The sequence below is a fragment of the Dermacentor variabilis genome, chromosome 4 (genome assembly GCF_050947875.1).
Source record: "Dermacentor variabilis isolate Ectoservices chromosome 4, ASM5094787v1, whole genome shotgun sequence".
Lineage (NCBI taxonomy): Eukaryota > Metazoa > Arthropoda > Arachnida > Ixodida > Ixodidae > Dermacentor > Dermacentor variabilis.
In genome coordinates this window covers 11067917-11090601 of record NC_134571.1, presented here as the reverse complement: position 1 = coordinate 11090601, position 22685 = coordinate 11067917, and the positions used below count along the sequence as shown (strand labels likewise).

Below are 22685 nucleotides of genomic sequence, written 5' to 3'. Positions count from 1 at the left end.
TGAGTTAGAAGCTGAGGATGACGAGCTGTCGGAATGCCTTGAGACCATTGAGGAGAGGGAGACTGCAAAAAGACAGGAGAGCGAACTTAAAGAACAAAAAGAGCGAGAGCAACAAGAGAAAAAAGAAGAGCGCGACCGTCAACACGCGTTGGAAATGAAGCGTCTCGAGATTGAGATGGAACGCGCTCGTAATGGAAGTCAGGCACACGGTGCAGGAGAACGAGTATTGTTCAAAATGACTGACCTGATGCGGCCGTTTAAGCTTGGAGAGGACATTGGTTTGTTCCTGGTTAACTTTGAGCGAACGTGCGAGAAGCAGGGGTTCTCTCGGGAAACGTGGCGATAGCGCTTGCTCACTTTGTTACCCGGCGAGGCGGCCGACGTAGTCGCTCGCTTGGATAGAGAGGAGGCAGAGGATTTCGACAAAGTAAAATTGAGTCTGCTAAAAAAGTACCGGCTGTCTGCGGAGGCGTTCCGTCGGAAGTTTCGGGAAAATGAGAAAGGCAGAAGTGAGTCATATACAGAGTTTGCGTATAGGCTTATGTCGAACATGCAGGAGTGGCTCAAAGAAGAGAAAGCGTTTGGTGACCACGATAAAGTTCTGCAGTGTTTCGGGCTAGAACAGTTTTATAGTCGGTTACCGGAGAACGTGCGGTACTGGGTCTTGGATAGGCCAGACGTGAGTACGGTGGCTAGAGCCGCTGAGCTAGCCGAGGAGTTTGTGACGCGTCGAGCTCGCGGAGCTAAGGACGGTCAAAAGGGTGAATTTGGCTCGAAGTTTGAGAGGCCGAAGTTCACGCCCATGAGATTAAAGGGGGACACGCGTAGTGCGGATGCGAGCGAAAGCAGTCCGACCAAACGTACAGAGACGGCGGCAGCCAAACGCAGAAAGCGGTTCGAGATGAGGCGAGCGGGCGTTTGTTATACGTGCCAGAAGCCGGGTCACTTTTCGGCGCAGTGTCCGGAAACAACACCAAAAGTTGTGTTTTTTTCAATAGGCAGCACTGACGAGAACATGAAGCTTCTCGAGCCTTACATGCGAGACCTCCTCGTGAACGGGAAAGAGTGCCGAGTGCTTCGCGATTCCGCAGCAACGATGGATGTAGTTCACCCGTCTTACGTAGAACCCCATATGTTCACGGGCGAGTGCGCATGGATCAAGCAAGCCGTGGAAGCTCATAGCGTGTGTCTGCCGGTAGCAAAAGTGCTTATTGAAGGACCTTTCGGAGCGCTTGAGACGGAGGCCGCAGTGTCATCTATGCTGCCCCCCCAGTACCCGTACCTATTTTCAAACAGGTCCGATCACCTCCTGCGCGAGAAGGGGCTTTTGTTTGGTGAAGCTAGTGTTCAGGCCTTAACCAGGTCGAAGGTTCGGGAGCTCGCTGCAAAGGCGGTAGTTGCGGGGCCGACGTTATCAAACAACGAAAAAGGGTCAGAGGCGCAGCAAGCTGATATTCAGAGCACGCCCGAACTGAATAAACTTGAGTCTGTAACGTTAAAGGCGCCAGATACTGGAGAGGAAACGCCCGACACGGGAAAGTTAGAAGAGCTATCTACTGATTTGCTCATCGCGCCTACGTCAGACGGACTTGATAGGTTGCTAAAAGTCAGCCGGACGGCTTTGATAGCCGAGCAAAAGAAGGATGGCAGCCTGGAAAACGTGCGCTGCAATGTCAAAGAAGGTATCGCCAGGAAAACTGCGCGTTTTGTGGAAAGAGGTGGAGTCCTGTACCGGAAGTATCTAGACCGCAGAGGAGTGGAGTTCGATCAGCTGATCGTGCCTCAATGCTATCGTCAGGATCTGTTGCGCTTGTCACACGGGGGTTCGTGGTCCGGACACCTTGGAGTTAAGAAAACTAAGGACCGTCTCTTGCAAGAGTACTATTGGCCAGGGTGTTTTCGGGACGCAGACCATTTCGTGAGGACATGTGACACTTGTCAGCGGGTGGGCAAACCAGGGGACAAATCGAGGGCGCCGTTGAAATTGGTACCTATCATTACGGAGCCTTTTAGACGGCTCGTTATTGATACTGTGGGACCTCTGCCGGTAACAGCCACGGGGTACAGACACATTTTGACTGTGATCTGCCCAGCGACAAAGTTCCCTGAAGCAGTGCCGCTTAAAGAACTCAGCTCAGTTGAGATAGTTAATGCACTACTGTCCATATTTGCGCGAGTTGGTTTCCCTGCGGAAATCCAATCAGACCAGGGCACAGTGTTTACTAGCGCTTTGACGACAACTTTTCTCGAAAGGTGTGGGGTAAAGCTGTTACACAGCTCAGTGTACCACCCACAGTCGAATTCCGTTGAGAAGCTCCACTCCGTCATGAAGCGCGTGTTGAGAGCGTTGTGTTTTGAACATCGAACTGACTGGGAGCTGTGTCTGCCTGGGGTGATGTTTGCTTTAAGGACCGCGCCGCATGCGGCTACGGGGTTTTCGCCAGCTGAACTGGTGTACGGTCGCTCGCTTCGGTCTCCGCTTCGCATGCTTCGAGAATCGTGGGAAGGTAGGGGCGACGACCCAGTCGTGGTGGAGTACGTACTTAAGCTCCTCGAACGCTTAAGAAGGGCACAGGAGTTGTCAGGTGAAGCAATGACAAAGGCCCAGCAGAGGGCCAAGGTTTATTATGATCGGACAGCCAGGGCCCGTCGTTTTGAGGTGGGCGATGAGGTCATGATATTGCGCACATCGCTAAACAACAAACTAGACGTGCAGTGGGAGGGCCCAGCACGAATTGTTCAGAAACTGTCGGACGTTAACTACGTGGTAAGTCTGCCAGGAAAGCGGAAAGCACAGCAAGTTTACCACTGTAATCTGCTCAAACCTTATAGACAAAGGGAAGCAGTGGTGTGCATGATGGTAAACGTTCCTGAAGAGCTTCCGGTCGAGCTTCCGGGACTAGGCTCAGTGACGAACAGGGAAGACACCGGTCAAGTCATTAGTGACCTTATCAGTAAAGCACCGCTGTCGCCCGAGCAGAAAACCGAACTACACCAGCTATTACAAGAGTTTCAAGGTCTGTTCTCTGAGAGGCCTGGTAGGACTTCTGTACTTACTCATGATATAGAACTTACCTCCCCAGAGCCAGTACGATCCAAGGCGTATCGGGTGTCACCCCGCCAGAGCGATATTATGGAGGCTGAGGTAAAGAAAATGCTACAGCTCGGTGTTATTGAGGCAGGTGAGAGTGATTATACCTCCCCTTTGATTTTAGTTGAGGTACCGGGCAAGGAACCTCGTCCTTGCGTCGACTACCGCAGGCTTAATTCCATCACTAAGGATCAAATTTATCCGATCCCTAACATCGAGGAGCGCCTTGAGAAAGTTAGTAGCGCTCAGTTTATTTCCACCCTAGATCTTGTCAGGGGTTATTGGCAGGTTCCACTTACAGAAGAGGCTAGTAGGTATGCGGCGTTCATTTCACCAATGGGAACATTCCGTCCTAAAGTGTTGAGTTTTGGTTTGAAGAACGCGCCATACTGTTTTTCAAGCCTCATGGATAAAGTGTTGCGGGGACAGCAAGAATTCGCTTTACCGTATCTAGACGACGTAGCGATATTCTCCGCATCCTGGTCTGAGCATGTGGCACACTTGCGGGCAGTGCTAACCCGCCTGCGCGAAGCGGGCTTGACAGTAAAGGCTCCTAAGTGCCAGTTAGCACAGGCCGAGGTTGTCTACCTCGGTCACGTGATTGGTCAGGGTCGTCGCCGCCCCTCTGAAATAAAGGTGGCCGCTGTGCGAGACTTTCCGCAACCGCGCACAAAGACCGATATTCGGTCGTTCTTGGGTGTCGCCGGCTACTATCAGAGGTACATCCCTAGGTACTCTGATATCGCGGCTCCCCTGACGGATGCTCTAAGAAAGACAGAGCCTCAAACAGTCGTCTGGGACGAGACAAAGGAAAGAGCTTTTAGCGCCCTAAAGAGTGCCCTAACAAGCCAGCCTGTGCTACGATCGCCAGACTATACAAAAGGGTTCATTGTTCAGTGCGATGCTAGTGAGCGAGGCATGGGCGTTGTACTGTGCCAACGGGAAAATGGAGATGTAGAACACCCCGTCCTGTATGCTAGTCGTAAGCTGACCAGTCGTGAGCAGGCGTATAGCGCCACCGAGAAAGAGTGTGCGTGTCTCGTGTGGGCCGTTCAGAAATTGTCATGCTATCTAGCCGGCTCGAGGTTTATCATTGAGACGGATCACTGCCCTCTCCAATGGCTGCAGACCATCTCTCCCAAAAATGGCCGCCTCCTGCGCTGGAGCCTCGCTTTACAACAATATTCCTTTGAGGTGCGTTACAAAAAGGGGAGTCTCAACGGTAACGCCGATGGCTTAAGTCGAAGCCCCTAACGTAGGAATCAGCCTCAAAATTGTTTGTTACTGATGTTTTTCTTCCTGAGGCAGGATTTTTTTTAACATATTGCTTTTGTTTAGTGTTTCAAAGTGATGATATGCTTTCTAGTGCAATTTTTCAATTTGTGGACGCGTTCTGAGTGATGCTAGACTACTGTAAGGAACTAGGCAGTGGTATAAAAAGGGGAAAGAGCCTGGCAGGGCTTAGTGAGGGTTGTGCCGTGCTTGCTGACTGAGCGGTTGAGTTTCAGCGTAGTTCTAACGCTTGCCGGGAACGAGAACAAAAATGTGAACTCTCCCGAAGTCACTTTGCAGTGTCCCGTGCGAACCTGAACGAGAGAACGAGGCCTTCTCTGTGCGCTGCGCTCAAGAAACGTCGAGGGACGCCCGACTTCGGTTATGAGCATCATCGAGCGACATCCCTCCGGACAGCGGATGCAGTCCCCTGTCCATCGGGATCTCCTTCCCCCGGCGGGGCGGTCTGTTGCGTTTCGCCTGCGACACGTGGTTTTGCCGGCGCGACTGCGGCGGGGCGGCAGACATTTTGGCCCGATCGTCGTCGCCGCAACACTCATCGGCAGGTGTTTCCAGGCGCGACTGCGGCGATGCGACCGCAAAGGATCACCCTCTCATTCCAGTCATTGTGCCCGAAACAGGCGATGCCAAAGCAGGGATCACCCTCTCATTCCAGTCATTGTGCCCGAAACAGGCGATGCCAAAGCAGGGATCATCCTCTCATTCCAGTCATTGTGCCCGAAACAGGCGATGCCAAAGCAGGGATCATCCTCTCATTACAGTCATTGTGCCCGACCGGCAGCGCTACAACAGGGTGCTACGAGATCGTGCTCGACATGGTGTTACGGCATCGCTACAACAGGGTGCTACGAGATCGTGCCCGACATGGTGCTACGGCATCGCTACAACAGGGTGCTACGAGATCGTGCTCGACATGGTGCTACGGCAGCGCTACGACAGTGTGCGTCACCATTAGCCCATTGTACATTCACGTGCTCGTCTTTTGAGGGGTTCCTTCTTGCCCTCAACTGCGAGAGTATAAAAACAGCTGCCCCGGACGCCAAGAGGGGGGGCTCCGATTTCTTCTGTTGAGTGAAGTGCTCTCCCGTCTCTCTACTTCGGTCAACCTGACCGCCAACTCTTTGCGATGTTAAAATAAACAAGTTGTTTTGTTGTTACCAGTCGACTCATGCTTTGCCGGGACCTTCGGATGCTTCCAGTTGTACCCCAAACCGCCAGGCCAACGCTACCCTTGGGGCTTGCGACCCAGGTACAACCACGGGCGTCAGCGCCGAGTTCCCAACAGATCGTACCAGCAGTCCGATCCAAACAGCGCACACAAGCAAATATGAAAATGTCTCTCGCAATGACCACGGAAACTGTTTATTAAAATGATGTAGTGAGAAAGTGCGGTAGCAGGAGCGAGCGAATTGACCTTTGTGTGGCCTCTCACTTCAACGTGAACGAAGCGACAAGAACACAGTGCGGTGTGCCTAGATGTGTAGATTCTGTCTCCATAGTAGATCACTTTCAAGATAGGGGCCATGCGGCTGTGCCATACGTAGCAGCCATCGATGTAGAATGCCTCTCCTGTTTGTGCCAGTCCTGCACGCAAGTTTTGGGAACTCTGAACGCCCATGGTGAAGCCCAATTTTCGTCAATCTCTACACACGTGATGTGATTACTTTCCTTTTAATTGTGGCATCGTGATGAACTCGGCGTGTCTTCGCAGTGGGCACATCCATTCTGATAGAGCAAACGCAGAAAACGGGAAGACGGACAGCGCACTAACTTAAGCATACATACTACAGCACATGGAGGAAGCTATTGCAGCTAGGCTCGAAACGTGTACGAGGCGGCCATCTTGAAATGTTGATGGTGATGATATGGTAACGCAGATTTAGGGTCGTACTCAATTCTAACGCGCACACAATTTTTGGACCCGTGTTACCGGAAAAAATGTGCACATTAGATTCAAGTAAATACGGTACACAACTTCTGAAAGTTGCATGCCAAGCAACAAGTGTGATGACCAAAATGAGCCCAAGTGGTGGCTGTCCCCTCCTTACTTTAAGGGTTTGGCTCCAAATACTTGTGGCCAGTTACAGTCAAATCTCATTATAATTTAACAGGACATAACAAAGTAAATCAAATTCCCCTTGAAATCCCCATAGAGGTGAATGTACAGTCGAATCTCATCAATTCGAACATGCTGAATTCAAACTTTCGGTTTATTCGAACTGATGCTGTTGTCCCGTCAAAGCTATGTGTATTCCAATGGGTGAAAACGCCTGGTAATTCGAGTGTGCAAGCACTTGCAACAGTAAATTCAAACATACTGCGCACCGACAATGCTCTCAGCAGCATGCCAAACCACGTGGCATTCAGACCTTTCCGATTAGCATTCCTCTGACCCCGCCATAGAGGAAAAGCTCTTTCTTGTTCTCATGGGATCTAGTGGCCAGAAAACGTATACGATCATAGTCTGTAGCAGGGAATGGCAGCACTTTTCGGTTATCGCCTATTAAATCTTTCGTTACCGTGAGAAAGAAAATGGTCGTTTTTTGGAGATTATGGAAAAAAATTACTTACCACTACAAATAATATTCCAGAACACATTGCAGCGTATCATTTGGTACATAATGAAATGCTCTTTCCAAAACTATACATTGCCAAACAAAAAAATTATTAGGTAAAACAAAAATTCTAGAAAGTCATTTTTGCTGCCAGTTGATAAAACAATAAAAGAAAACATGATATCTACAAAAATATTAATATCAAACAAAATTCAAAATATACATATCAAAGATAAATAACCCAGGATAAGCGCCTGAAAAAATAAATGCTCAGTACACCGCCGTTCTTTGGATAAAAAAAAAAAAAGCTAGGACCAGTTCATCGCTCATGCCATGTGGTGAAGGAGTTCCTGGATTTTGTGAATCATAGGTGCACTTCACAATTTTGCCACAATATGTTGGTTTTTGTTTACGCTTGTGGTCCTTGTAACACATATTGCAGTTCTGTCACTTAAGACATCTGCTGAGGATGGTTTGATGAGAAGTCCAAGGAACATACTTCACCAGTTTGTCTGGAGCCATGCACTTCCAGGACCAATCGCTTTCAGCGTAGCTGGGCAATTACAAGATTATACATCCAAGCATATCTGTCTGCATTTTTGCGCATTGTCTTTATCACCTCTGCAGAGAAGAACAGTAGAAATAAATCCCAGACCGTTGTAAACTGTCTTGCGTTGATCTGTAGCGCTGGGCCTATATGTGCTACAGGCAGCCTTCTTGGCATGAATGGATGTTTCTTCGCTGCCAATGGCAGCACATGATAACCAAGTGAAGTATGCACCCTGATGATAATCAGTAGAGCTCTCTGGCCATTGAAAAAGATCAGCAGATAAGGGCGCACACAAGGAAGGAGACCACTCAAGGTTGTAAATTCGCTGGTGAACAGATGCGGATGTCCAATGCTGACTCAAAACATTGTCGCCGTCAAAGCTTGAATCTGCTCCACTGTCATCTTCGGAATCATAACTCGAGTCCTCATCACTAAATTCAAGTGCAGGTGCAGCATAGTTTCGAGCAGGATGCTTTTCTCGCGATGCAGCTGCGCAGGACGACGTCATGGGCGCGACTTTCGAAAACTGCACAGTGACATCGGCAGCAACCCTTTCCGGGATTTAACGATAGAAGCGTTACCGAAACGACGATAGACGCTCCACAGCATGGTGGTGACGAATGATGACTGACTGTGTTGGTGTTTATTGGGTGTGGTGCCCAATGTTGCCTACCGAGCATGGCAGGCCACCGAGCCTGGCGTCCAAACGAAGATTATGCCCGAGGGGGCATCACGTGCTTGTTACACAGCACGCTATCATCGGATACAGAAGGGCCATCATCCACTTCCACCTCATCCCTGTGGACGACGTGGAAGTGCCAGAAGCTATAGGAACAGGAAACACATCATAGCCACCATGTTCTGACATCACTATTGGTGGCAACAACAGTCTGTGAAAGGTCTGTGTGCTGCATTTTCCCTATCTATGGTCCGCACGCACGACATTTTGCCAATTACGTGCTTGTACGTGCCAAAAAATAAAGCAAATACCACGCACTAATCGTTTAAACTGCGGTAAGCGACTACGGCTTACCGTATTTACTTGAATCTAATGCGGACCTTTTTTTTTTTTTTTTTGATGAAACGGGTACAAAAATTGCATGTGTATTAGAATCGAGTACGACCCTAAATCCCCATTATCATATTGCCATCGGCATTCAAAAAATGGCCGACTTTACGCGCTTCTAGCCTAGCTGCCATAGCTTCCTCCATGTGCATACCTCCATGTTGTTGTACGTGTAACCAGGCGCTGGTGTAACCAAGTCTACTGCCTGTCTTCCCGTTTTTTGCATTTATTCAATCAGCATGGAAGCGCCGACTGTGAAGACATGCAGAGTCCACCAAGATGCCGCATTTAAAAGGAAAATTATTCTGTGCACAGAAACGGACGGAAATCGGGCCGCAACACGGGCATTCGGAGTTCCCAAAACTTGCGTGCAGGACTGGCACAAACAGAAGGAGAATATTTTCGCCAGCAAAGCAACAAGGAAGGGTTTCAGTGGACCGAAGCAGGGCCGCTTCACTGAAATAGAAGAGCTGCTCACAGAATGCGTGCAAGAGCAGCGAGCGGCACAGCGGCCTGTGACAACCGATCTGCTCAAAGTATGGACGATGCAGTTAGCCCTACAAAAAGGGCTAGTGCGGAGTGACTTCAAAGCTAGCAGGTGCTGGCTATCAAATTTTACAAAAAGAAAATGCTTTTCTCTTCGAAGGCCGACAGGGATATGCCAAAATTGCCAGAAGAATATGAAGAGAAATTGCAGTTTTCAGCAGTATGTTTTGAAGTTGTGCCATAGAAATGGCTACAACTTCGGACAGATTGGAAATGCTTATCAGACGCCGCTCTACTTTGACATGCCTGCCACCACAACCGTTGAAAAGAAGGGGGCGAAGCAAGTGCGCGTTTTGTCTTCCGGCCATGAAAAAACTAGAGTCACCGCAATGCTTTGTTGCACTGCGGATGGGCACAAGCTGCCCCCGTATCTTATCTTCAGACGGAAGACGCTCCCGAAAGGAATCGTGTTTCCGAGTGGCGTGATTGTGCGCAAAAATGAAAAAGGTTGAATGAACACGAACTTGATCGCTGACTGGACGGATAACGTTTGGCAGAAGAGACCCGGCGGCAGTTTGGGTCTGTGTGGGATGCTTGTGCTTGATGCGTTCAGGTGCCACCTTCACCAACACATCAAGGACAAGCTGGCTGCATGCAACACCGACCTTGTCGTGATACCCGGCAGCATGACATCGCAGCTCCAGCCACTCAATGTTTGTTTGAACAAGCCGGTAAAAGATAGAATTCAGCCGCTCTACGCCGAATGGGCTGTCAGTGGCTGCCACGAATTCACGCCCGCCAATAAAATGAAGCGTGCCTCGCTGCAGGACTTTGCTGGATAGGTGAAAAATGCATGGTGCACAATCCTGTCTGCCATGGTCAACAAGGCCTTTAATAAGTGCGTGATTTCGAATGCCATGGACAGCACCGAGGATGAAATGCTTTCGTCTGTTGATAGCGATAAGGAGTTGTCTGATAGCAACGACGAGTAATTTCTATTGCCCCATGCGACTCGTACAGGTGCAGCGAAAATCTTGGCAGCAAGGTATGCCGCTTCCATTTCTTTCTTTATTTTTTCGGTACACCTACATCGCCTACATGGCATTATCGTAGGGGGGTTAAAATACAGGTGGTCACGATTAAAAAATATTCAGCAACATAAAAAAGAAACATTGTAAATACAACATTTTTTTAAGCCATGAAATTCGAAAAAGCAGAATACAAACTAACAAATTGCCAAACAAAGTAACAAAGTAACTAAAAAAATAAATCTAGCATATGTACAGAGATGAATAACAGAACATTCAAAGAATATGGCCCTCAATGGCATTTTCAATACTAGATGCTGCGATCACTTCATTAAGGAGCTCATTCCAATCGTTAATCGTGTTAGGAAAAAATGAATACTTAACCACATTGATACGGCACTGATAAACTCTAATTTTGTAAGCATGATCTCTCCTAGATGAAACGTAATGCAGCTCCTTAATCAACAATGTTTTGTCGATACCAGTTTTACTTTTGTTTTTATTCATCGCAACTTTAGTGTATTGGGAATAAATCTTTTTTTTTTCCAAATGAGAGAAAATAGTATTTCTATATAAAAGCACGAGGTGTGTGGTATTGTATCCTTTCTTTTTGTCATCAAAAATGGATGCCCGTTACAATCGAGGTTTTCATTTTCTTAATTTTTTGGTCATGGAAAACAGGTGTGCGTTAGAATCGAGTAAATACGGTAAGCCGTCGGCCAGTACATTAAGTTAAATGGAAGCAAGTTGGGGGATTCATGGATACCACATTTAAAGCGTAATTGCTTATTAAGCATGAACATATTAACAAGGTTTTACTGTACACGTAAGCACCCAAATTCACCCAACTTTTCTCACTTTGGGAAAGTCACTTACAGAATGTGTCATCACTGCTGAGCCTGTCTGCCGTTCCAGCAGAGGATTGCTCCACATCCTCCATCGCATCATCATCTGAACCATATCCAGCTGCGGTGTCAGATTCCAGGCAGGCAGCATAAGTAGAGGGTACTCCAGCAGCTGATGGAGGCTTCTGGAAATAGAAGCAAACAGACGTCTTAAAGAAAAGAATAATAATAATAATAAATACAAAGAAACAAAAGTATGGCTGAGCAAGAGAGAAGTGGAAAAAAAAAGTGACCCTCAACCTAACCCATTTACAAAAATTTTGAAATTTCATCACTGTCTTCACCCTTTCTTAATTAGAGGCCAACTGCAACGAAATTTCACTTTTGCTAAATTAACTACCATAAAATTCCGAGCAAGAGTTTTGCAAGCGCAAAAGCGCAATGCCAGTTTTGCAAGTGCAAGAAGCTGAAACCGCTCAAGAAAGAAAACCCAAACGGTCGCCCGGGCGCGCACAAATGCGCGAGTGGTAGTATATAGACGCGGAGGAGCAAAATAGCACTAAAACAAACCATGCAACAAAAACCGAGAGAGGGAGGTGCGTGAAAAAAATTCCCTGTATTCCCATATAGTCGCAGCACATGACAGAAAAGAAAAAGTTAGGAAATCGGCACGCTTTTTAAGTGTACAGATGGAGCCGTAAATATACAGCATCGACCATTTTCGGACTTGTTTGCGGCGCCGTATATTTACGTCATGGACCCTCAAAGGGTTAATATCTTCAGAACACTTTAATTCAACAAAAATTTAGTAAATACTTTTTAAGTGACATTAAATGAAAAAAAAAAATTGTACACATGTGGCGTAAATGCTTTATTCTTAAATGTATGGATACAAGATAAGATATATTTTAACTCGATAGCGGAAACTCAAACACAACCCATTTTCCAGCGTTTCTAAAATTCATAGAGCAGCCGTGGTCCCTGCACGCACAAACCTCAAAGGCCATAAAGTGGTGTGCCTGCTTCCTTGCAACACCTCCAGATGGCACTCGCCTCCGCTGCATCATGGTGGCCCACCAGAGGCTGCTTTCTACCAGAAAGCTTGCCTTCGTGCACAGCATTTCCCACCAGTGTTTCCCGGTAAGCATTATGGTTACATAAGCTGCAGTTGCCGGGAAGTGTGAGAAACAGTCTGGGATCTTTGAATGTTATCGTGTTAAGGGTGTTCCATTCTGTGTTCCACTCTCAAAGGTGAAGCTTAAGCGTCCTCCAAATTTTTTACAAATAAAGCTAAATTTGCAAAGTCTGTTCTTTTCTTTTTCTTAAACATGGCTGTGAAACCTTCAGCATGATAGGCTATAGCACAAGTGAGGCGTGCATGTCAGCACCCACAGACTCACTGTGGGCACTGACAGTGGTTGCGCACCTGTCGCAAAATCTATATGGATGAGAAACTTCCAGTAATAGTTCGTCGAATTGCTAAACAAAATGCAGTTGCTTCTTGCTTGCCTCGAAAAATAAACACATGTGAAGAGGCATCATATTATTGCAAGCACCCACCTCAAAGCAAAGCAATTGCACTCCTTTGGGAGAACCAATGAAGATGGGCATCTTGTGCAGTGGTTACAATTTGGACGCTTATAAAGATATAAATCTGTCTTTGCGATGTCCTCAAACAGAAATGACCTGCACACTAATGCTGAACCTAAAGTGCACATGCATGGTTGCGAGAATGCGGCAGCAGACAAGGTGAAGCACGAATACTCCTAGTCAACCTGGCGCTAGCTACCATTATGTGAAGAGAAAAATCAGTTCTGGCGGTAGGTAAGAAGCAGTAGCACCATAGGAAAGAAATAGAAGATCAGCACCCTCTGGCACAATGCTAGGGGTGACCTTCTCCAAATGTACATTCATTTAAATGTGCAGTTGCTGCCAGGCATTTACAGTTGTGACCCTCGAAGCACTACCAAAGCTACTAATGCTAGTCTATGATATTCATTCACACAACCCCAATCTGAACAGCACACAAAGAAAAAGTACATTTAGTGTCATAAGACCATTCTTCTTTGCAGTTAAAGGGATAGTGAATAAAAAAATTGTCGCTGAGATTTCTATCTCCAGTGAAAGCTGTCGCACTGAGAGCGACCAAAACAACACTCTTTCTGAGGAGAAGTGAGCGAAAAGTAACTATTTTAGTGAATATTTCTCAAATCACAGCAGCTACCGGCATCCTCCGAAAGCTCCGGCAAAACCGGATATCACGTCACGCTTACCCACCTCGAGGCCCATTGCGAGCGATCGTCCACACTAAGCGCGCGAAGGGGCCAGTTGACGTTTGCAACAACGCGCTTTCTTTGTTCGACCGTCCTATTCGTACCGCTTCCTCGTGTGAGCTGTTCGAAAACCTCATCTTTCATCTCGTGGATTTGTGGTTTGATGTGTGGAGCAGCCGTATCAACGCCGCAGAATGCCGAGGGTCTGCTGTGCACATGTGAAAATGGCAGGCAGCGGTAGTCTTTTTCTCGCGTACTTGTTCACGCTGTAGTTATGTGCACAGTTGCCGTTTGACCGTAATTTGTCATTTGTACGACGTTCTGAGCCAGATGTTTGGCCCTCGGCACCGCGGAGGGGGACTGCTGCAGCGGGTCGTTATCGATTTCGCTTGACGACGCGGATGGATCGCAGGCATACGCCTTTATCGTTCGTGGTCGTTCAGTAGGCCGCTCATCCAAGTCGGAGTCATAATCTCCGCTGAAGCTATCACTCTCACTAGAACTTTGAATTTTGCACTGCACAGCGCGAGGAAAACAAAACTGCACAGCCGGTCAGTTCGCTCTGCGGCTGCTGAGGGTAGGTGTGACGTCAGATCCGCCGGCTTGTTGTCGGGAGCGCTTTGCGAGTGACGCGGTTGCCATCCGCTCAAAAGTAACCCGAATAATGACTATATACTATAGCAATCGTGTCTTAGGAATGCAATTGTAGGGCTTTCTCTATATTCTTCAATTTTTATTCTGTATCCCTTTAAGGAGTTTGAAAGCCCAAGGTACATCAAAAGTTATTAAGGCAAGCTTCCTATCTTCAACAAAATTCAAAGGCCTGCACTTGTAACAGGAGGAGATGCAAGAAGAATAGGCTTTAGGTAAAAATTTCCCTATAACCGCACCTGAGTGACTTTGTCTGCAGTGCCATCAGCAGGTTTTATGGCCGCTGCCTGCTGTGGTAACTTTGCTGATGTAGCTGTCTGGACCGCAACCTCGTCCACTTCATTGTCAGATTCGTCCAAACCATATTTGGAAAAGTGTCTCACCTGCAAAACAGACAAACAAGCACAAGTGATTGTAGTTACTACACCAAGCTGATAAGAGTTGACTGGACAATGGGATCCAGGTGAACAAAACTTTGACAAGCAATATTAAGATAAACACAACTAAGCAGCCCAGATTGCTTTGTTTCCCAAGCTGCAATACAGAGACTGGACCCACCTCAAAAACCCAAGACCCAGTTTCTGGTCTGTATTCCAGAAAACGACCTCCAATTTTCGCAGTAGTCCTCTCCAGTTTCTCTTGATAATTAAGTGCCTTCAGCTTTTCTGGGTCCTGAAAAAGAGAAATATAAGCCACACAAATTGAGATTGTAAATACTCAATTAAATTTATTAAGGGGGTACACGGGTCTTGGAGACGAAAAAATCACTAAAAAGTCGATTTTTCAGTTTTGTTATTTTCGCAATCTAGAAGTCATCACGCGCTTGTGGACAAAAAATTAACGCGAAATAACGCGTCTTTGGGCAAAAGAACGCCGTTTTTATCACGCGAGACGCTCATTTTCATCTGCAAGACGCACCGAAAACGCCCCATCTTGCGCCGCTCACAGTTTCGAAACCGATCAACGGAGCGCCGCCATTTTGGTCTCGTTCGAAAGCGTGTGCTTCCCGCTCCCTTTCCCGCCGAAAACGGGCACTCAAGGTTGCTTCAGGAGGGAGCAACCAGGCAACAACGACAGAGACAATCCCGCCATCCTGTTGGTCCGCGACCATCACGTGACTAAATAGAGCCTTCTGATTGGAGCGCGGGAACGCCGGGCGTCCGCGCCGGCGACGCCATTTTGCTTGAGCTATCGCTCAGCGTGAACTTGATCAGTCAAAATGCCAAACCGTGCACGGAAATTCCGTACAGTGCATAAATTTGGGAAGCGTAGAAGAAAGCGTGCGGTGCAGCGAAAAGATGCACCGGAACTTCCAGTGACGCCTGACGACCTTATCGGACCGGCGGACTTGCAGACGCCGCGGAACAGCGGTGTAACCGAGGAGTTGGGTGCAGCACAACGGGAAGAGGCGATCGTGACGGCTGACGGCGTTGGCGCTCGGCCTGTGCTACGGAAAACGTCGGTGCCGCTCGCGATGTCGACGGCGGACTGTGAACATACAGCGGACACCCCTGATTGCGGAGCGGCGGTCGTCACGGGCGCGTGTGCTACGGAGATGCGCACTCGGCCGGACCGCGCGAGAATCGACACGGCGTATCTCACGGCGTTGGAGCGAGATCTGATCGAGCAACAAGCACTGGAAAAAATAGCGGAACTCGCCTCAGTTTCAGCGACGGAGCGCAAGGTGAAGTGCCTAACAAGCGAGCCTCGTCTGGAAAGTGCGTCGACAAAAACGTACACCATCGTCGACCTCGACATGGTGAACTGTTTACTAAAAGTTGCTAGTTGCCGAGTGTGCCGCGGAGCGCTGACTATCGAGCGGGACTCGCGGGAGTACGGCATTGCCGTGAAGCTTAAAGTTCTGTGCAGCAACTGCGGCGAAATTGACACGAAATGGAGCTCGCAACGAGTTGGTGGCACTGCCAACTGCAATCCTTTCGAGATCAATGTTCTCGCGGCGCGTGCCATACAGAGCACGGGAAATGGGCAGACGGTGCTTAACGATATTTTTTCCGCTATCGGAGTTTCGCACAGAGGCCTTCACAACAAGACCTATCAGCACTATTTGAAATCAAAACTAAATCCAGCTGCAACAAGTGCCTGCACTGAGAATATGGCTAAGTGTGCCACTTCGGTGAAGAATGTATACCAAAGCCTGAATTTTGGAAATGCAGGTAATATTGCAGTTTCTTTTGATGGCACTTGGCACACTCGGGGACATTCATCTCACATAGGAGTGGCCACAGTGATAGAGCTTTTTTCAGGCTATGTTTTGGACTATGTTGTCCTTTCGAATTTCTGCCTTGGCTGTGAGCTTGGCCCGAAACCAGGAACCCCAGATTATGCTCACTGGAAGTCGCAGCATTCATGCCAAAAGAACACGTCTTCCAAGGCAGGCCAGATGGAGGTGGAGGCAGCACTAATTTTATTTCAGCGCTCGCTTTCCCTTCATGGCCTGAGGTACACAACCATGCTCTCCGATGGTGACAGCAGATCATACAGTGCCATTGATGAAGCAAAAGTCTACGGCTTCATACCTGTGGAAAAGGAAGACTGCGCAAACCATGTGCAGAAACGCATGGGAACGGCGCTGCGGAATCTTGTGCAGAAGCAGAAAGGGGAAAATGGTGAGCGCATGAGTGGTAAGGGCCGCCTGACAGGAGACCTCATAAATAAGCTGACACGTTATTATGGTTGGGCGCTCAAATCACATTCGGGAAATGTGGATGAGATGCACACAGCAGTGTGGGCTACATATTACCACGTAACCTCAACTGATGAGAAGCCCAACCATAGCTTTTGTCCCCACGGCCCTTATTCATGGTGCAAATATAATGCAGCCATTGCAAAGAATGAGCCCCCCCCAAAAAGCAGATACAATCTGCCATATGCTGTAAGCAATGCACTGCGGACAGTGTATGAGCGCCTCTCTGATAAGAAGCTCTTGCAGAGGTGCCAGAGAGTGAAGACGCAAAATGCCAATGAATCGCTGCACTCGATCATTTGGAGCCTGGCGCCAAAAGAAAAGAATGCATCACTGTTTGCTGTTGAGGCTGCCGTGGCAGAAGCTGTTATGCGGTTCAACCTCGGAAGCCACCAGTCTAGCTCGCACATACTCAGTGAGCTGCACGTGCAACAAACTTGCGCAGGCAGTAGGCGAGCATCCGAGAAAGATAGCCGCCGTGTGGCCAACGCAGACAGAAAGCGCACATCATCGGCCGCATTCCAGGAAGCCATCAAGAAGAGACACAAAGAAAAGCCTGCTTCGGACTATTCTCCAGGAGCATTCTGATTCATTGTAGTGGTGAATTCTATGATTTTGTCCCATAAAAAGTATTTTTCACATTGCTAAATGTTTTTTGCGTTTTTCTCAGATCATGATTTTCGCACGCTCGAAGATTTGGGATGTGCACTGTGTCTCTGTAAGTTCTTCGATTTGCATGATTCTTTTTTTTCCTGAATGCTAGACAGTCGGAGAGTGCAAGAAAACTATAATATAGTATGCTAGTGCAATGCAACTTTTTCAAATCTTGCAAGAAGTAACAACAAAAAATTTTCTTCCAAAGTTGCTAATTCAAATTTTGATAACTTTGGCTAATATGTAGATAGAGATACAAAACTTTATATGTGCACTCTTCAAACATTCAGAAACATACCCAGTTAATTTTAGGTCTCTCAGTACAATAAATTTCTTGAAAGTCACATCCCAAATTTATAATACTAAAGATTGCATAACTTTTTTTTCATTAAACATAGAAAAAAACTGATAACATATTTGCAATCAGCTCACTAAACTGAATATAAGCTGTAAGTTTCAACTCTCTAGAATTAATAACAATAAAGCTCTGCTCGTGCACCAGGTCCCCCCTTAACTAGATATTTTTTTCTGCATTATTCATTGGACTTGTATTATTTGTTATACATGCATAATATTTCAGGATGTGCGAATACTCAAATATTACCAAATCAAATAAAATAGTGAAAGTTCGATTCCATTTGCAAATCCAACATCTACAATTCGATCTCTCGAATATTTGATAAATTCTATGTGGAGACCCGCAGAGTGCCACAGGTTGCATGCACCGCAGAGCCCCTTGTGCACGATGCCGCCTAAGTGAGCATTTGACTTCACTTGCGGTGCAAAAGGAGAAACGAGGGCACCGCAATCGGGCTGCCCTGACTGATGTAGTAGTGGACTGTCATTGTTAGTGCTCCCTGCCATCAGCCCAATGCAGGAATCGCACATAGAGCCCCCGAACGCAACAGTTCGCTAATGCCGTCGCATTGATGGGGGCCGGCTTTTTCAGGACAAGGTTCGTCTAGTCCAGCAGGACCAATGGAAATAATCATGCGAAGACGGATAGAGGGAATGGCAACAGAAACGGGACACATTTTATATAGTGCGAAAACTGAGCCGATTAGCCGCTGATAGGCATGCAGATCCTTCTAGATATGCAGCGACGAACTACATGTCGCTTCAACAGCTGTCAATCTGACCCGCATGCACAATCTCAGTACCAATCACAGATGAACCACCTATACGAACATATTAGCAGCAAGCATTCCGTTGTGGCAAATTTTTGTCACGGCCACACTGCCTCGGCTATCAGGCCTAATCGGCGCTGCTTCATCAGGCACCGGTGACTAAAGTTATGGTTTGGTGCGGAATCAATGCACATCTACTCGCAGCAGCCATGCAACACTCGGAAAGCTGACAAACCACCTTTCAAACGAAAGCGAGAGACGGCGGATCAATGAGGAGGGAGAGGAAGAGGGGAGGGTAGCGAGCACCACATGAGCTTGCTGCGACAATCCAGATATCAGATTCTTTTACAAGTGGCAAATCAGGCCGAACCTGACATTGAGGCCGCGCGGACGGCGCCTGCTCTTTACCACTGGCTACATGCGGAGTGGTGTTAAGTCACATGATGCGCGGTTCTTTCATCTGTTGCGCAAATTGGCCTTAGATAACCTAACTTCCGCAAAGCCGGTTTAGCCCTTCTGTATTTTAAAAACAGGAATGAAAAACATTCTGTGCAATAAATAAAGGGCTGTACACAGGTCCACTATTAAACTGATAACCTCACTGGCATTCAGTACAAGAGAATGTCACTAATTTGTTAGTTTCAGAAAAAAATAAAAGCCCTAGATTCTTATATTTAACAGAAATTCTACTGACAAAAAAAAATATTTTTCAGACCATCTACAAGAACTAAAATGTAATCAGTGCTGGCATACTAATTTGGTGTTCCCTTTAATAAGAGTTGACTGCACTGTATATCTTGGGTTCTATGTACCTAAGTTACTTATAGCTTGCAACATTCTTGTTATGCACAGCCAGGAGACTTCTGAGCATGTGCATCAACATATTTTCGTGCCCAAACTTTTTAAGAATTAAATTTTGTGAAAAATATTCTGATATGCCATCTTCGATTCAATATTCGTCTTTTTTTCCCAATTCGATATGATAATCGATTCGATATCTACTATTCAGTATTCGCACTCCCCTGATAACTTTACAATAAAGGTTGAGCTAATGCAGAAATTCAATGCTATTCCTTTTTTGTGCTTCATTAGTGGTCCTTGCAACACTTCATGCACATTAACATTGGGATTGCCCAGCAATAAATGATTGATAAAAAAGGAATAGAAGCAAGTGAAAGGAATCATCATATACTAGATGCACTCATTCTTAAGCCATATGGTGTTGTGCCCTTGCTAGACTACTTCATGAAAACTTTGTTATTCTTTGTATTGGATACAATTACAAGGCTGAAGTGCAGAATGTGCAGTCATACAGTATGTGCCAGAGTCAAGAATAGAGTAAAACTTCGTTAAACCGTACCCGCTTAACCCTTTGAGGGTCGAATTATTTTGAAAATAACTTTCCCAGGTGGTCAAATTACTTTATTGCAGAACTTGAATGCACAAAATGTATAAAGTCGGGAATAAATAGTAAAAAAAAATTAGGAACAATATTTTGATGTCAGCATCACTCAGAACTGCAAAATGTTCAATAGTATTTCAGAGTGCAGTACTCCTTGAAACATGGGTCTATGCACAGCGCCTTCTCGCAGTCTGCACACCTAAAACGCGTGTCTGTTCTCCTATTGCAGCAACGAGTTGTGTTGCCACACACGACATCTCCTCTGCATGCGGCTGCCTTGGGCAGAGGTCTGAGGCACCCTCTCGCATAAGCGCATTGCCGTAGAGCGAGAATACCTCACGAGCGGACAAGCTAAGAGCAGTGCCAATCAAGATAGAAATCAACTTCCGCAACCCCAACAAGAGAGTGCCGACAAAAAGAAAGATCACATTTCGCGTGCCTCCGTTACGATCACGCGGTGAAACTGAAACCGCAAAACGGATGTTGCCGCAGTCTGCACGATGCGCTGAAGCTATAAATCAGTTCTGTTTATCTCTGCAAGAAGATAGCACAAATTTTAAACGCTTCTTGTAAGTCCTAAGAGGTGGCAACACCTCCCAGTGAGCACGTATCGTCATTATGGTGCGAAATTTCTAACGGAGGGTCGAAACCGTACCCGTACAGCAAAGACCTTACGGGACAGAAAACCACCACCGTACACATACGGCAAAAACCTTCAAAGGGTTAAACAGTAGTTTTGTTTTAAAAGTAGTAAAGTCAAATCCCCAACTCAGCGGCCATTGAACATAATGTGTTTTGTATCAGCATAAACCGCACCAGCTTATTGGGTGTGCATCAGTTAAAACGTAGCGTTTCCACTTTTCCTCGCGCAAACATTGATTAATAAAGCGAAAATGAGACATCCACCCAATCGTAGCAATTGCTACAAAGGAAACCCATACGGGTTCCTTGAAAGAAAAGCCTCATAATTGAAGAAAAATTCGTCCTGGTCTGGGACTCAAACCCGGGACCACCGCCTTTCCGGGGCAGCCGCTCTACCATCTGAGCTAACCAGGCGGCTAGCAGATGGCAGGGCGAAGTCGAATTTGTCGACAACACGAAGCAAAGGCAAGTGTTTGATGTAGTAGTTCTGTGGAAACCCGCAAGGTGGAGAGAAGTAATGAATAAAGGGAAAATCAGACATTCATTACTTCTCTCCACCTTGCGGGTTTCCGCAGAACTACTACATCAAGACATGATTTTGAAGCATTAAAATTTAGAAAATGAAATACTAGTGAAGAGAAAGAGCAGACAGAAAGACTGGTGCTAAACAGTAGCACCTGTCTTTCTGTCTGCTCTTTCCTTTCACTTGATTTTTTTTTCTTTCTGGATTCTTCCACAACAAAATCATGTCTTACAGTAAACACCAGCTCACCCGAGTTATCCTGCAGTGCATGCAACTATTTCCACCCACTTGCTGAATGTGCGAAAATGAACTTTAAATACTACCAGCAAGCTTTCTGCAATGGCATACTACACGATACCCTGTTGGCAAACAGTGTTTCAGAGTTTTCAGGACGATCATGCAAGTGGCTTACTGCCACCCACGGCTGTCGTCTCAGTGCCGAGAACATGCCAAGGGCGCCGCTACGCCTAGCCTGCTTCACTTCAAAGCCATGGTTTTTGGAACTTCAAAATGAACCGCTGACAATCGCAAAATTCATAATTTAGAAAGCACTTTATCTCTCATCACATCTATTTGCAAAAGAAAGAAAATAGGCTATTTTCACAAGAGCATGGTGTGGTCAAACAATCTTGCATGAAGTGCATCGATAGTGAGACGTAGGCTCTGTGTTGAACTCGCCTCCTATCACAGCTCTCGTTCATGCTACAGGTATGACAGTGATCATCGCTTGTCACAGAGGATAAAATTAAGGCATCAGTTTATTCTATTGACCATTCTTTTGTGCCAGAACCAAAAGGTAGCCAATGTTTGTCATTGGCAGTGATGATGTGCTTGGGCTGGGGTGGCCGTCAAGGTAGGGAGCTGGATGCAACATCACTGTGAAAAAAATGAGTTCTAACGATATTCCCGCAGTTTCAGCCATCGCAGCAGTGAGCTGGCCGCAAATGCAGGGATATCACTTGAACTCATCTTTTTTGCAGACAGGAAAATCTTGCCACTGTGCGGGGAAACTGCTGCCATTTATTCGCAGCTAGCATCTGGAAAATGGCAATAAGCAAGGCACCACGCCACTATAGCATAAATGGTTGTAGGATTACCTAGTAAATCCGTATATCTATTGAGTAATTTATTCCAATTTTGATTTTGTCATTGTTTTTTGCAATCGCCTGCAGGTTGCAACAATCAAACAGTGGACACTGTATATGTGAAGTTCCACCATTTCTGAACATACCATGGCTTTCATTTTGGCTAGAACAAACTTTGAATATAATGAACATTTCTCGCTCAATTATTATGGTCCGTTGTGAAGTGTGTCGATTGCATTTACCACAAAGAAAAAAAAAAAGGAAACAGTAAACTCAGCATGAATATTCCACTGAACAAAAAAAAAACCTGCTCAAGGTTGATAAGGTTGAAACTTGGGCGAGTTGGTGATTCAATATTGACATGTTTGCACAGCGCAAAAGACGAGGACTGAAGGAAGAACACAACACAGGCACTGAGTTCAACTGATTTTTATCTGCGAAATCGCAAGAATTATGTACATGAGCAAAAGTAATGAAAAACAACTTTTGCATTATGTCACACATGAACCCCTACTGCATCACAGCCAGATACCTGATTTGGTTTTTATAAGGGCAATAGAGGGCATGCTGATGCAAAGGTCACCCAGCTGCTGTATCTTGTCAGCCTCTATGATTTCATGTGTAAGCTGTTCTTGGTGTTTGGAGATTACGACGCAGTTTTCAAATTCAGGCTCACAAGAGCAGTCTCTGCAGTAAATGCCAAAATTACC

General features: G+C 46.5%; 1 protein-coding gene across 4 annotated transcripts in view; it reads right to left on the bottom strand.

The window, feature by feature from the left end:
- Nup98-96 (nuclear pore complex protein Nup98-96) overlaps positions 1–22685 on the bottom strand; it is a 286308-nt gene that overhangs the window by 145148 nt on the left and 118475 nt on the right. For all 4 annotated transcript variants that reach the window (XM_075688115.1, XM_075688116.1, XM_075688117.1 and 1 more), the window contains 3 exons: positions 14397–14510; positions 14078–14221; positions 10946–11099 (listed from right to left, as the gene is read on the bottom strand). In XM_075688115.1, coding sequence (XP_075544230.1) covers positions 10946–11099; positions 14078–14221; positions 14397–14510 — 412 coding nt within the window. The remainder of the gene's footprint in view (positions 1–10945; positions 11100–14077; positions 14222–14396; positions 14511–22685) is intronic.